The sequence below is a fragment of the Sarcophilus harrisii genome, chromosome 4, assembly GCF_902635505.1.
Source record: "Sarcophilus harrisii chromosome 4, mSarHar1.11, whole genome shotgun sequence".
Classification (NCBI taxonomy): Eukaryota; Metazoa; Chordata; class Mammalia; order Dasyuromorphia; family Dasyuridae; genus Sarcophilus; species Sarcophilus harrisii.
This window is the reverse complement of record NC_045429.1, coordinates 359,387,230-359,402,528: the sequence shown is the minus strand read 5'-3', so window position 1 is coordinate 359,402,528 and position 15,299 is coordinate 359,387,230. Positions and strand designations below refer to the sequence as shown.

General features: G+C 44.4%; 1 protein-coding gene across 12 annotated transcripts in view; it reads left to right on the top strand.

The window, feature by feature from the left end:
• The window catches only part of ARHGEF11 (Rho guanine nucleotide exchange factor 11), a 153,317-nt gene extending 138,810 nt beyond the window's left edge, over positions 1 to 14,507 (top strand). For 10 of the 12 annotated variants that reach the window (XM_031966802.1, XM_031966811.1, XM_031966801.1 and 7 more), the window contains 14 exons: positions 128 to 253; positions 541 to 658; positions 1,448 to 1,629; positions 2,071 to 2,146; positions 2,678 to 2,845; positions 3,770 to 3,860; positions 4,496 to 4,621; positions 5,137 to 5,207; positions 6,947 to 7,156; positions 7,805 to 8,182; positions 9,340 to 9,435; positions 10,524 to 10,765; positions 10,892 to 11,081; positions 11,498 to 14,507. In XM_031966802.1, coding sequence (XP_031822662.1) covers positions 128 to 253; positions 541 to 658; positions 1,448 to 1,629; positions 2,071 to 2,146; positions 2,678 to 2,845; positions 3,770 to 3,860; positions 4,496 to 4,621; positions 5,137 to 5,207; positions 6,947 to 7,156; positions 7,805 to 8,182; positions 9,340 to 9,435; positions 10,524 to 10,765; positions 10,892 to 11,081; positions 11,498 to 11,553 — 2,130 coding nt within the window. In that variant the 3' untranslated portion in view covers positions 11,554 to 14,507. The remainder of the gene's footprint in view (positions 1 to 127; positions 254 to 540; positions 659 to 1,447; positions 1,630 to 2,070; positions 2,147 to 2,677; positions 2,846 to 3,769; positions 3,861 to 4,495; positions 4,622 to 5,136; positions 5,208 to 6,946; positions 7,157 to 7,804; positions 8,183 to 9,339; positions 9,436 to 10,523; positions 10,766 to 10,891; positions 11,082 to 11,497) is intronic. The other 2 variants (XM_031966803.1, XM_031966810.1) reach the window with 2 other exon arrangements.
• Positions 14,508 to 15,299: the final 792 nt, after the last annotated feature.

The following is a 15,299-nucleotide window of genomic DNA, read 5'->3' as shown; positions in this document are numbered from 1 at the left end:
CACTGGGGATGGAAAGGACTGTTGGGAGGCCAAGAAAAAAGCAAGGGCCTGCAGTGTGGGATGAGGAAGGGCTCTGGAGAGGACCAAGAGTTTTAGAACTAGCTGGATGCCCATTTTGTCCCCTCAGTTTGATGGTCCAGCCAGAGAGGAGCTCCAGCAGGTAGCAGCACAGTTCTGTTCCTATCAGTCAATTGCACTGGAACTGATCAAGACCAAACAGCGTAAGGAGAGCCGCTTCCAGCTCTTCATGCAGGTAATGCCTCGCATCCACCCTTCTGCTGCCTGTCATCTCCTTAACGGTCTCTCGTCCTCAAGCCGTTCTTCACATCTTCTCACCATCTACTCCGGCCTTTCCTTCTGCTTAATAGAACTGAGTCATCTCTTTCTTTCATTCTAGGAAACACCCCAGTACTTTCTTAGATCACTCTCCTCTTCCTGTTTCAATGCCAGGGAACTGTCTCTGCCTTAATAGTATTCCAAATCTCCCTTCTTCCTTTCCACCATGACTTAAATTTTTCCCAACTTATTCTTCTCACTCAGGAAGCTGAGAGCAATCCTCAGTGCCGGCGTCTCCAGCTCAAGGACCTGATTGTCTCAGAAATGCAACGTCTCACTAAGTATCCACTGCTGCTGGAGAACATCATCAAGTATACAGATGGTAGGCACTGTCTCACTGGACCATATTTTTCTAGATGGGAGTTCTGGGTACTAGCATTAAGTTAGAAGCAATTCCTGCCCTACTCTGTCACCACCTCACCCATCTACCTTTAATGGGCTACTTTGTTATGTAGGACTTTTCCCTTTTTCCTCAGGCTTTTCCTTTTCCTTAACTAATGACTCCTCAACTTCTATCTCTTCCCAAACCTTTCCTCCCCCACCCTTTGTTTCTAGTAATAAGTTTTGTATTTTTTATTTGGATCTTAGGCAAGAACTTTCCAGGGTGCTAGACAATGACCTGAATTCTGAAAATAAACTCAGTTAACCTTTTCATTTGAATTATTTGGAATCAGACTTGACAAAAATCTCATATACAGTACTACTAACTCCAAGGAAATGAAGATGATCAGGAAAAGGAATGGCCAAATAATATTTTGCTCTGTTCAGATACCTCTGGCTGGGAAAGGAAAAGGAATAAATATTTCTATTGAACAAATGTTATTTCAGGCACTGTAGCTAATCACTTTTTGTAAATGTTTTCTCAGTTGAGTCTCATAACTCCAGGAGATAGGTGCTTTTATTATTCCCATTTTACAGTTGAGGAAACTGAGGCAAAGATTGTTTTCTTCCTAGAGTTACACAACTTATAAATGTCTGAAGCCAAGTTTGAACTCAGGCTTTCCTGACTCCAAATCTCTTGAATCACCAGCTGCCTCTAGAGACTGATTATAACCGATTATAATTATTATAAGAAACTGATTTGTAACATTTTACCTTCACTATGTCTCAGCAGACAGTAGTTCAGAGTATCACAAGCTGTGTCGGGCCCGGGATCAGTGCCGGGAGATTCTTAAGTATGTGAATGAGGCAGTGAAACAGACAGAGAACCGACACCGACTAGAGAGCTACCAGAAACGCCTGGATACCACCTCCCTGGAAAGGGCCAGTAATCCTCTGGCAGCAGAGTTCAAGGTACTATGTGGAAGGTAGAAGCAGTTGCTTGCCCTACAATAGTCACCGTGACACTCCTGAAAAGAGTTCTGTCTGGGGCACTAAGGGGAGAACTATGACCCCTAGGGTAGTCTGTAAATAAATATGAGTCACAGATGGTTTTTATCAGACATGAGTTCTAAATATTAGTTGGGGGGGGAGGGGGGGACGAGGCAGGATATGGCTAAGGAAATCAGTCTGCAGAAGTTTTTTGCAGTTAGTAATATAAAAGGGGGGGTGGGGATGGAGAGTGATAAATAGAATGGGCTTGAAGGAAGAGAAGAAAGGAAGGTTTCCTTGAAGAGGGATGGGATACCTGAAAGCAGACAGGTAATGAGTTAGAAAAGTATGAATAAAGAATAAAGTGGAATGGCTCAACCAGCGTATCATTGATCACTTCTCTTCCTTGCTCTTTTCTAACAGAGCTTAGACCTCACAACAAGGAGAATGATTCATGAAGGACCTCTTACATGGAGGATAAGCAAAGACAAGACTGTGGGTATGAACTAGAATCAAGTGGAAATGACGGAGCAGCCAATTCATATGGCTTCTCCAGTTCCCTTGGACATAGGAGGTGTTTTGGCCAAAACTAGAAAAAGGGGTTGGGGGAAAGCATCTCAACAGATCTGGCATTCTGAATTCCTGAAACCAAACTAAAACTGTATCACCAGACTGTGCTTGGGCCTTCATAGGATGGATTATGACTGAGGCTGAAGTCAGTAAAGGTATTTGCCTATAGCACTCCAGGAACATAAATCTAATTAAAAATAAATGTTTAGTGCTTTGCCAACCTTAAGACACTATATGAATGTATGTGTGTGTTGTGTGTATGTATACATATATATGTAGATAGATACACAGATAAAATATAGGTGCATAGGTGAGTGATAGATAAATGCATGGGTAGGAAGATAGATTGACCCATTTCAAGAACCCCATATTTGAGTTGGTGTTGACCTGTTGGGTGGGAAAATTGATAAAATTAATGTTTGCTATGTATATTCCATCCTCCTTCCCCTTCTTCTCCAAGATCTTCATGTATTGCTCCTGGAGGACCTGTTGGTACTGCTACAGAAGCAGGATGAGAAACTGCTCCTCAAATGTCACAGCAAGACTTCCCTAGGCAGCTCTGACAACAAGCAGACGTTCAGCCCTGTATTGAAACTCAATGCTGTGCTCATTCGCTCGGTGGCCACAGGTATCCCTCTTTTTCTCTCTCAGTGCAGGTAGCTCGCCCTCATTGAAAAGGAATGGGACCTTGGTCAGTGGGGTCAAACTCAGTAATGGGAACCATTAATATTGAAGGATCATTGTGAACCACATATGGATTTAGTTTTTTAAATGTAACATTCTCTATATTTTATTGTATTTTATTGATTTTTGTTAAAAACATTTCTGAGTTAATTTTATTTTTGTTCAAGCCCCACTGTGTAGTGCTATATGTTATGTTTGATGCCTTTAGGCTTGGGCCAAGGAGTTTTAAATAAAGTCATCATCCTTAGCACCCACTGTCAATATCACATAAGGTTTCTTGGCTTCTTTTAAAAAGTCAGTTGTTCTTCATTGGTTTTGTGCTTCTCTTCCCTGTCATGGGAAGCTTCTTTGAAGAGAGTCTTAGTATTGTCTCAGGGGAAGCTACAGAGAGAAGACAAGCAGATGAACAAAGCGAGCGCGCATGCCCGTGCACACACCCGCACCAAGGGCAGGACAGATAATATGCTTCCTCAGCACAGTTGCCAAGTCAGATTCTGGGAAGGTTTGGTAGAGGAGGGGAGGTTGGAACACACTTAGGAAGGTCTGACAGAGAAGAGTAGGAAAGACATTTGAATTGGAAAAGTGGATGGATTAGACAGAGGTATAGAGAAAAAAGAATGGGAATAAAGGCCTAGTAAGCATCCTTAGATAAGGGAAGAAAATGAAAAAAAGGCCTTTTAAAGCTGAAGTTAAGTACACTTGTCCTGATCTTGTTAAAGTTCATTGCAGGAAGGTAGGTGTGATGACTCAGAATGTTCATAGGTCACTTTGGAGCTCTTTTAGGGCTTCATTAACTTTCCTTTATCACTAGCTAGACTAATAGCAATGATGCTGCCATTTCTTGACTTTCCCTTACCCTCTTACACAGACAAACGAGCCTTCTTCATTATCTGCACCTCCGAGTTGGGCCCTCCTCAGATCTATGAGTTGGTTGCATTGACGTCATTGGATAAAAACATGTGAGAAAGATGGGTTTAATATCATCCCCCTCTCCTTGAGTTTGGGTATTGTGAGTAATAGAGCAAGAACCTGAAGGGGGCAAGACTGAGGGAAGAGCTCTGTCCTAGGCTAGCTTAACCAGCCCCTGGGAGAGTAGGGGGAGGAGGAGGAGAGAAGTTAAGTGACTTAGGAGAAAACTAGCAGCGGGAAAGCCCATCAAAGAGGTGCAAAAGGAGAGCCCGAGGAACATCCTCCTCGGCTTGATTCAAGAATAATCTGGGCAGGGAAATTGACAAAACATCAAAAATTACAGCTATAGCCTTAAAATCTCTTTATTCTCCATACTACCCTACTCCCCAACTTCTTTTTTTCCCCCCACAATCATCCTAAAGGCATATTACTCATCTCAAATGGTTCAACTTTGATGCTAGCTCCTGTAGTACCCCAGGGTCTTGGAATCCACCCTCTTAATGAATAACAGTAACCAGAGCAAACTGACTACTCTTTTACAGCTAAGCCCAGCATTTGGTTAAGGTGCTGGTAGAAGTGGTGGCCAGGGATGCAAAGTTACAGAGGTAGGCAATAGGCAGTGGGTTTTTCCTTTTCTCTTTCCCCAGTCTTAACTGTTGACGTGTCTCCTTTTACTGAGTAATAGGTGGATGGAGCTTCTAGAAGATGCTGTGCAGAATGCCACCAGAAATCCTAGCATTGTTCCAAACCCTTCCCATCTTTCTCAACCAGTCCCCCAGCAGCCATCTCAGCACAGCTCCTCATCCACAAGGTAATCAGCCCTCCCTGAGGACCCCAGCAGCCAAATCCCTAAGGCACATGGCTTTTGATTTATAGTTACTTTGAACCTTGCCTCTGGGAGATTTAATGGCATCTGAAAACATGGAAGATGGATAACCACAGGACAGAAATATCAGAAGAAGAAAAGGGATAATCCTAGGCTCAGGCAGATTGGAATTTACTCCCTATTCTCCATATTACACTCTCTTGGATAGAGTAGCAGTAAGCTGAGTGAAAGTAGAGGTGAAAGCAAAAGCTTGTATGTTCTGTCCTCCAAGTCTCCCATCTAGGTCAGCCTAATCTGAATGAACACACACACATGCAGAGCTCTCCTTTGTCCTTCATTCCCTCATTCTTACTCCCATGCTGAAAGTGCAGAAGGTAGAATCCAGGGTTCCCAAGATAAAATGCCCATGACATTTCCCTACTTAATGGTGAAATGGGATTTCATTGTGGCTAGTACCACTCTCAGCATTTGTCTCACCATAGGCTTTTTTCTTTCCTCAGCATGGGGCTGACTGACTCAGAAGCATCCCAAGGAAATGGCTGCCAATCAGAAGATGAACTACTGCCTAAAGGTATGTAAAGAAGATGGTCCAATTTGTCTCTAAGATCTGTCTTAGGGTAATAATTAAGGTCACCTAGAATCTTGCTTCTTAAAATAAGTCTTTTTTTTCTCTGTGGGTCTTGTAATTGATTCTAGGGGTCATGAAATTATGATTTATTATTAACAAATGTTTAATTTGCATACTTGTTTTACATTATCTGCATGTCCAGGGTCACATAAAAATTTTTCAGGCAAAAAGGGATCATGAGTGGAAAACGTTTAAGAAGCCTTGCTGTAGTAAAGTCAACATCAAAATGCTTGAAAAGTATTGAGGTGAACCGAATTTTAAATGAAGGAAAACTAGGATAACCTGAGACATATAGTAGAAACATTGTGGAGAAATTTGGAAGAGAGTTTTGTATTAATCAGAGGAGGGATTCACTGATGATTTTTCAGAAGATGGGCATCATGACTGGAGTTGTGTTTTAGGAGAATCACTTTGGCATCTCTGCAGAGGATAGAGTGGAGGAGAGAGAGACCAGGAGGAGTGAAATCATTTAAGTGACTGGGACAAATAGACCCAGTCAAAAGATGAGCTAGGGCAGTGGTAGTGAATGCGGAAAAGAGAACAGATTCCATATAGAGTTGGCCACTGTTGATTATGAGGTTTTAAGGTGAGAAAGAAGAAACAGTCATAGATGATTCCAAGGTTACAAATCTAGGGGCTGAGAGGGAAGAACATTGGAAACATTATATAAGTCATTGGATCAAGTATTTTGTTTAATTGTTTTTTGTTTGTTTTTTTTTTTTTAAACAAGGGAAGGTTTGTTGGAGGGGGGAATCAAGTGATCAGTTGGCATTAGTTTTGTTTTTCAAACAAATTTCAAACAAAATTAGTCTAGAGGAGAAAAACTTTTATTTAGAGGATAGAAATGAACAAGGTTTTCTTACAGTTTAATTTTCCCAAGAGATTAAAGGTACTTAAAGATGGGGTAAGGGATAGGAAAAAAGCTCACATCCCTGAAGAACATTGACTTCACTGGGGGTTGGGGATCTGGAAGAAATACCCTAATGGCCCTGGATGCTGAAGTTCTCAGTTGCTGAGTGGAAGGAGAAGGGATGAATGGCTCCATAGGGAGAAGAGGACCAGATTTGGGGTAGGGGGCCTGGGCTTACATCTTTGCTGTTACCTATTAAATGTGTGACCTTGGCAAGCTATGTAATACTTGGATTTTTGTTATTTCATTTATAATTGGGGAGGGGGGGATTAGATAATTTCTGAAGGGCCCAAGGAAGTTGTTTCCATCACCCAGTGATAGAGGACCCACATTTAAAGAATAAAGACTATAGAAGAATGGGGACAAAGTATTGATTCAACAGATATGATTAGTGGACTGCGATTTGGGGTTAGGAATAAAGCTAATTCTCTATTTTGGATTTAACCTCAGAGTAAAAAAACAATAATATTACAATAGTGGGCCTAAAAGAAGCCAACGCTATTCATTTGGTTTCTCCTTTACCCCCTGATGTCCTTCCCCTGGGAAATGGGCAATTCCTCCATGCACCTTACCTCACCCCAGCTAGTTGATTTTTCCATATTTAAATTTCTTCCTTGGTTTCTGGAACGTCTCAATAGTCTCAAATGAGACTTACTGGAAGAGAGGGAAGAGAGGGGGCAAGGGAATGGGCCAAGACCATGCACATGCTCACATATAAAATTAGACTGCTTTCTTTTCCTCTCTTAATATTCTTCTTCCTTACTTCTGTTAGGTGATAGGTCCCAGCAATGGGTTAATGGGAAACATCAAGCATTGTTGGAAGAACCAGAGCAGGAAGGCAGTGAGGAAGAATTGGTTGCCCCAACATCCACCTCATCCCTGGGTGGAGGGGGCTTGGGCATCAGAACAAGAGGTGCTATCCACCTGCCCCTACCCAGCCCATTATTCATGGAGGGATTGGCCGACTCTGCCCTGGAAGATGGTGTGTGAACAAGGGACCCTGTTTCTCCCCAACCCCCCTTCTTAATGCCTACCTAGTTACCATCTAAACTTTATTTCTTTTGATTTTAGTTGTATGGAAGCTCTAAAACAATGGAGTCTAGGACCCACCTCCCAATTAATGCCCACTAGTTCCTATCCAAACTTTATTTCCTTTGATTCTAGTTGGATTGGCAGATCTAAAATGTTGGGGCCTAAGACCCACACCCACCCCAAATCCCTTTTCACATATTAGATCTTCTAAAAGGGCTAGACTTGGAAAGGTCTTGCTTGCATTATAGAAGTGATACTCAAACAGAGGTTAAATGGGGGTTAGAAGTTCCTGTAAAGCTATAGAATTCTTGTTCTTTCCCAAATATCCATACCTTAACTCCCAGAGTAACTTGGGAAGGCCTATAGGGAAATTATGTTCTAGGATGTTGGATCAAGCTCCTCCATCTCCTTCTGAGGCCTGCTTATATATAATGCTGTTAATTTGAGAGGGACAATTTCCCCTACCCACTAGTTTTGCCTGTTAACCTGTTATCAAAGAATTTATATTTTTTCAGTACAGGAGGCAACTAGTTATGAAAGAGGGAGGGAGGGAATGAAGAAAATTTCCCAGGTGCCACAGTTCTGTTTTCCTCTCCAGTGGAGAATCTTCGACACCTGATCCTGTGGAGCCTTTTGCCTGGTCATCCAATAGAGTCCAGAGCTACTGTGGAGCCAGAGGACGACCTCACCCCTACACCATCTGTCATAGGAATCACCTCCCACCCCTGGGATCCAGGTTCCCCTGGGCAGCTTCCAGGTGAAATGGAAGGAAATGACCTTGCACCCTCTGGACAGATGAGTAGCCAGCTGGAGCTGGAGACAGGGGAGTTAGATGATGCAGCTCTGAGCTCCCTAGAGCACCTGCCCCCAAGAGCCAGAAACTCGGGAATCTGGGAGCACCCAGAACTGGACAGAGATGTGCCTGAAGAACCTCTTACAACAGAGGCCATTGGTGGTTACAAAGTAGTAAGGAAAGGTAAATAACAGAAAAAAAAAGGTAACTCAGGATCAGGGAGACAGACAACAGGGCACCTAGGATCATTCCTTACATATAAATGCATTCAAAGATAGATGCTTACCTTAACTGGATTTAAAACAGATTTCCAAAAGAACTGCTCTCATTTCCCTTCCCCTTCCCACTCCTATCCTGAATATTCTGCATGCTAAACTAAATATTGAAGGGGGACCCAGAAGACAGCAGCTGGAAAAGATGTCTGTCTTTTGGAGGCTCCAAGTTTAATAAAAAGACATGACTTCAGCCCTCTCCTGTTACCAGCCTAATGGGAGAAATAGACTTTGCCCCATAGAGTGTTGTTTCTGATGGAAGCTGGTTTCCCCTAGGGATCCCTATTTGGGGAGAGGACACCAATAGCAAGAGAACAAACCTTCCAACTAGAGCTTGAGGGGTGTTGGCAGAGATACAGGATATTGGATGAGGAGGGAATAAGAGGTCATTCCAGTAGAGGAATGTAGAACAAGCCTGTGAAGGAAATCTGGGAGGAAAGGAAAGGGGAACTTCAAAAGCTTAGGAAAATAGGTTTCAGGGCAAGAGATGGTCCCTGGGATGAGATGAATAACATGAAGGAAAGAGATTGTTAGTAAGTCTGGGTCTGCAACGAGAAGCAGTGATAAACATAGTTATGTAGGATCTTGGGCAGGGGAGAAGTGGGATCCAAATAGTGTTGGGAGGGAGAGGCCAGTTTTTTGTTTTGATTAAATCTCCCATCAGTTTGATTATCCAGACTAGCCCAGCTTCCAAACTCCCTCTTCATTAGGATCTCACATTTATTCCCTTAAGATTCATATTTTCTCTCTGTGGTCTTTGGGAACTGACAGTCTTTATCCTTTTCTCTTTCAATGAATCAGTAGAAAGTTCTCTCCAATTCCCTGGGGTATAATCATGTATGATCTTATGTTTACTTTGTTCTTTCTTAACTTTTTTCCCCTTTTTTTCTCCCATCTCCTTTGTTCTTTTGTTTCTCTGGATATCTCGTGTCTCTCCCTCCCCGACCCCTTTTTCCTCTCTTGCTCTCCTTCCTTCTTTTTCTCTTGCCTTCCCTTCCCCCCTTCTCTCCCTCTTTCTCTCCCTCTTTCTCTCCTTCCTCTGTTTCCTCCATGGTGGTGGTGGTGCAGCTGAGGTGGCAGGCAGCAATGCTGTCCCTGCATTGCCTGAGTGTGGCAAATCAGAAAGTGAGCCACCAGAAGCTGGAGGTGGACCTAATGCCGCGGGTAACATATGGGGTTCTCTTGGGAGCTGCAAAAGGGGTAGGGAAGCCTGAGGAAGGGCGAAAGTGCAGAGCCAGCGAGCAAAGCCACCTGGGAGCAAGTTGCTGCTGTCTGAAGTCAATTTTCAGGCCCCAGCTACCAGCTTTCTGGGGTGTAATGATGAGGTGAAGAGGGATAGCCAAGCTGCCCTTTGGCCCATTCCTCCCTCTTTGAAAAGCTACACATCTAACGCCAGTGCTCTCCTTTATAGACCAAAGAAGGCCTGCTAGGTAGTGTTCAGGAAAGGGAGGTGAGATCATACTCGCATGAACTCTTCTCCTTGGACTTTGACCCCCCTCCCCCAGCTGACTGGAGCCACGCATTGCTCACCCCTGCTTACCACCATTAAAATAAGCCCAAGGGAGCAAGGGGAGAAAGTTGTACTCCTTCTCCTCTGTCTGTCTCAGGTCCCCCTTAGGACAGTGTCGACCTAGCTTTATCTGTCTGCCAGGATGTAGAGAGAAGAAAAGGAGGACAAATGTTACTTTTCTGAAGTGCAGCCGCTAGAAAGGACTTCCATTTGGTTTTTCGTTCAGGTTTTAAACCGAAGCACTGCCTCAGGGGCCCAGCCCGGCCCAGTCCCTCCCCCCCAAAGCGCTGTGTCAGACCCCCCCGCTGCTTCATCTCTCCAGTTGAGATGATCTTTTTTCCCCTCACACCTTCCTCTCACTTGAAGCATCAACCAACCCTACCAAGACACTGTTTAGTAGATGAGGTTGATTTGGATGAAAACAGAGAATTTGTTTGTTTTGAAAGCAGAGAATATTAATTAACCCACATGTTAAGGTGCTGATAATGCACAAGGAGGGCATTTGAAAGGCATTGGGTAAGAAGTCCTCTGTCCTGTACATGTCTGTGAGGAGCTTACTTTGAGAGCTGCTTAGAGCCCCCGTTATTGGCTGTATAAGAGGGAGTGTGAGTGAAGCATGTTACTTGGCCTCTCTCAGCTTATCTTGGTGCGAAGGGAAGGGGGAGGGAAGCATGGTTTTCCATTCTCTGTGTCCTCCTCCCTGATGATTCCTTATCACTCTGCCTCTTGCCACGGGAAACAGGAAACTGTTTTTATGTCAGCATGCCGACTGGGCCCCCAGAATCGAACACAGACCCCTCCGACACAGCCAGGAGCTTCTCTCAGCACGAGGCCCCCTGTGCTTCCCCACCGGAGCCCGAGCACCGAGGAGGCGGCGGGGACGAGGGACGGGCTCGAGGCACAGCTTCCAGTCTGGCCCTCAGGGATGTGGGCACCATCTTCCGCACCATCGAGCAGCTCACACTGAAACTCCACAGGCTTAAGGTGAGAGGGAAGGCTTGGACGCCGCCGGGAGGCTTTTCCTTCCGGACCCCAGCAGACTCCCAGATGCTCTCTTTCTCTCAGGGGTCTGTGGGAGAAGGCATCTAAGCACCCCAAACATTCTCTTAGGACATGGAGACGGCCCACCGGGAGCTGCTGAAGTCTTTGGGGGCAGAGTCCTCAGGGGGCACAACCCCTGTGGGCGGCCTCAGTGCAGAGGCAGTGAGGTGGACCGAGAGCTCCCCGTCGCCCCCAGCCAAGGAGCCCTTCTCTTCGTGCTCCAAGGACAGTCATGAGCAAGGACTGGGCCCCGAGACCGGTGAGTGAAGCCCCATCTCCCCCCCGTCCTGTGGCCCTGGCTGAGAAATAACAGCAGCCAGCGGGGCTGGGGGAGAGACGAACACAAAGCGGGGGGGTTCTCGTTCCTCTCTTAGAGATGACACTGTCCGTTCCCAGAGCACCATGATTTAGTGATCCTCCCCTTTGCTCTTTGCCATGGAAATAAGCCTCCCTCCTACCCCCCACTGTGAGACCCTGGCCGTAGCAGCAGAGGTGTCCATGGCCCATTTTTTTGTCCAAACAGAGCAGCGACAGCCTCAAGGAGCCAGTGGGGATACCGCTGGGGGCGCGTGGCCAGGGCTAATGAGGAGGGGCTGTCTGGGTGGCAAACACACCCCGGATCTCCTCCAGCACCGTTCAACTCTTCTTTCTCTTCCTTCCCACTTATTTCTGCAGGTTCTGACAGCCTAGAAGAGAGTCCAGCCGACACAGCTATTTCACTGGGACTTTAATCATGGAAACCCCCCAAGATTTCCTAGCTCCCTGCCTCCTCAGGGACTGCCCCAGGGCAGGGGGCCAGCAGGGAAGACCCTGAACCTTCCTTTGGGGAGGACTCAAATCCAGGCCAGGTCTGAGGGGGAGCCAGATGCCTGGCTCTACGCATGTTGCTTCTTCCATTCAAATCTCAGTCAAGTTTGCTGTCCTCTCCCCCACACTAGAGCCTCAAGTTTCCTCTGTGCATGCTGGTTGCATCTGAGAGGCCCCTCTTCCTTCCCTGAACACGTGTATGTGCACATATGTGTATGTGTGTATACACCTCACAGACTCGACTGTCACTTCTGTCCGTTTGAGTGAGAGATGGCGTCGTCTGTATAAATGCACTTTCTCCACCCCTGTCCCTTTCCTCATAGAATCCCAAGGCAGGGAGGTTAGGCGCCTCCACCCCCTCCCTTTTGCCATTTTTGGTTTTCTATAAATATGTATGTATTGTATGTGCGTCTTTGCTCGTGTAAATAACTTGACTCTTAGGTCTCTGCTCCCGAGATGGGGGCGAGAAAGACTAGAGGCAGCTCTGAAGGAGGAGAGGCATTATTCAGTGTATCCTGGGGAAGAACCTCTTCCTCGGCCCCTAACTCAGCTCTGAGACAGAGGAGGAGCCAGGCCCCTGCGGAAGAGCCCAGATAGATTTTCCCACATTCTTCTTGGCATGTGAGGCGAGCAGAATGTTTCCCTTTGTGAGAAACGGGGCTCCCAGCTCCAAAGACCCCCTAGTTCTTGAGTTGCCTATTGCTCTCTCTTCCCTTTCAGTATTTCTTATCTGTTCTCTCAAGGTGAGGAGAGCTTCTTTGGGGATTTGGTTTTGAAACAGCCAAATATTGAATCCTTCACCCCCATCTCTGTTTACTTCCACACCTACAAAGAAAACCAGTGCCATTAGGAATAGATCTGAAAGTTGAGTCCATGGACAAGGGGTATTGAGAGCTGAAACTACTGCCATGCTCAGAACCTGTCCATCCTCGGAAGGCATCTTCTCGTTAATCCTCCTAATAGCTGTCCTTCCCTTAAAGATTAATAGAATATACACACTGTGGTAGGTGTATATATATATATATATATATATATATATAATATATATATAAAATATAAATATATATAATATATAAAATATAGATATGGAAATGACTGCTGTTAAAAATGATGTATAATCTTTTATTTTCCTCTTATGATTAAGATTTTTTTTTTAAGAAAACTTAAATATTCTTCCGTTGTGATGGTGTGTGATTCTTGGAGTAGGCTTTTCCTGGGAGAGTACTGGGGAGGGCCTCACCAACAGGACCTCCTATCCGAATGCCTGTACTTAAATAACCATTTTCATCTAAGAACCTCATATAAAGGTACTAATAGATCTGGGTCTTATGCAGACACAGCTTATAATGTGCACAGGCAAACTAAAAAACTAGGATTTCAGTACTTAAAGGAGCTAAGGTTTCAGTTTGTCAACTACTTCTAGAAATGCAGATTGAAGCCTTTCTAAATTTCCTAGATAGGATTCATCAGCCTGAGACCAATCTGGTGATGAGCTTTTAAGACCATAGATAGTGAACTCAAAAAATGATCCATTCTTAAGCATGTTGATTAACTCCGTCAATCAGTGCCCTGGCTCTGTGCCTGGACCCAGCTCCAAGAGTTGCTCTGAGAGCATTATACACAAGGTAGAGGAAAACTAAACATGGTAGTCTTGACTTTCAGTATGATAGGAGTTCAGAGATTGGTGTGATTAGCTTGGACTGGAATAATTAGAGGAAAGCTTTCTAAAAGAGAACTTGAGATGGCGTAGAGTAACTGTAATTTATATTGTGCTTTAAAGTTAGTGAAGCATTTTACAAACATTACCTCACGTGAGCCTTGACCACTACAGATATGAATCCCATTTTGCAGAAGATGAAATTGAAACTCAAAAGATTAATCCAAGGTCACACACACATAGTGACTGACTGGTCCAGTGCTCTTTCTACGCCATTTTAAAGAGAAGTTTGGAGAGGTAAGTAGCCTTGGACGCCAAGGTTGGGAGTTTGATATGTGTTCTGTGCAGGGGAGAACAGGAAAAATGATGTGAAAATCCACACGCCTCCAGAGCACTGAACTTGGGAGTCAGGTTTTAGTCACAGTTCCACTGATTTGCTGCTTCTTTTGTTGGCCCTTAGTAAGAGAATTGCTCTAAATGAGTTCTTACTTTCCATCTCTAAAGATCTATGATTCCGTTACATGGAAAGAGTCGTCTTTTTTTTTTTTTTTTTTCCAGTTTTATTGGGAAAAGAGGCACATACATTCTCTCTAGACAATTCTAGATATCAGTGCTGGAAAAAACTGGAGGGACTGGGAGAAGCACAGTCAAGTCAGCTCAAGAATTTGTATAAGAGTGGAATAGTTAGAAAAGGAACAGAGAGGTGGGGCTGGGATGGACACTTTCTGGGTTGATTCTAGATACAGTCTGTAGAGGTGAAGAATCAAGACCTTTCCTGATCTGAGCTTTTTAGACTCAACCTCTTATCTCCCTTACACATGCTGGCATTTGGTCCGAATATTTGCTCAACTTATGTATGTGACAACCTGACTGCCTCTCTACCTTTTGCACAGGCTCTCTGTCACTCGTGCTGATGTGTCTTTCCTCCTCACCCTTACACAACTGCCTTTTGGACTCCTTTTTTGATCTACAACCTGGGTGCTACCTCTTCCCAGATGCCTTTCTTGACCTCCCCTGCTGTTAGTGGTGTTCACCTCCAGAATATATGTAATTTCTCATTCATGTGACAGCCCTCCAATTTCTTGAAGACCATATCTTCATATCCTAGATGACATTTTCAGACTCTTCAGCTAATATACACATGGCATGGCTTCTGTATTTTCTCACATTTTACAGATATACTGAGACCCAGCAGTATCTAGATATTATCCCAAAACCCACTCTCCCCTTTCAAACAAAAAGCATGTGTAAAGTTTTGTATATTCTTAACCTGTGCACTTAGTTTTGCCCTGATAAAATACCCTAAGGGTAGCATCTGTTTGGGTTTCCTAAACTTGGCATGCCATACATGTTTGTAAATACTTGTTGAATTGTTGAGTAGAGTAGAACAAGGTGGCTTTGAGATGGAGTCTTTCCTACTTGTGAATTTTCTCCTGAGGATTCACTCCCGAGGTGGAGATTCAAACTCCTGGACTCTGAGCACTGTCAGCCACGCCAGGGTTTCTGGCCCTCTAACCTAGGATCTGCACTTTGCATCAAGATGGACCAAGCTTTGGTTTATTTATTTTCTGGAGCAGGAGAGAGGGTTGATGGAATGGGGGTCTATCCTGTGGGCATAAAAATTTTCATGTTCAAGGATAGGATAGAAGCAGACAATATAAGCTTTGTTCAAAATCAGTTTAGAGTTAGGAGGGTCCACAGGGATCATCTGTCCATAGAATGTCTGTTCCATCCTAGAGCTGAACATCACAGCCAGTCTCTGTTTGAAGATCCTCACTACTTGGTGAGGCAGCTCATTCCATTTTGGATGGCTCTCTAATTCCTCTCTCATGTGACACCCCTTCAAGTTCTTGGAGACAGCTATCGTATCCTCCTCAAATTTTCCTCTTCCAAGCTGTACATCTTTAAAGCCTTCCACTAATCTTCATATGACATGGTTTGTATATTCTCATATATTTTAAAGGTAAATTGAGCTCCATACATGTCTAGGTCCTACTATACTATATATCTCTC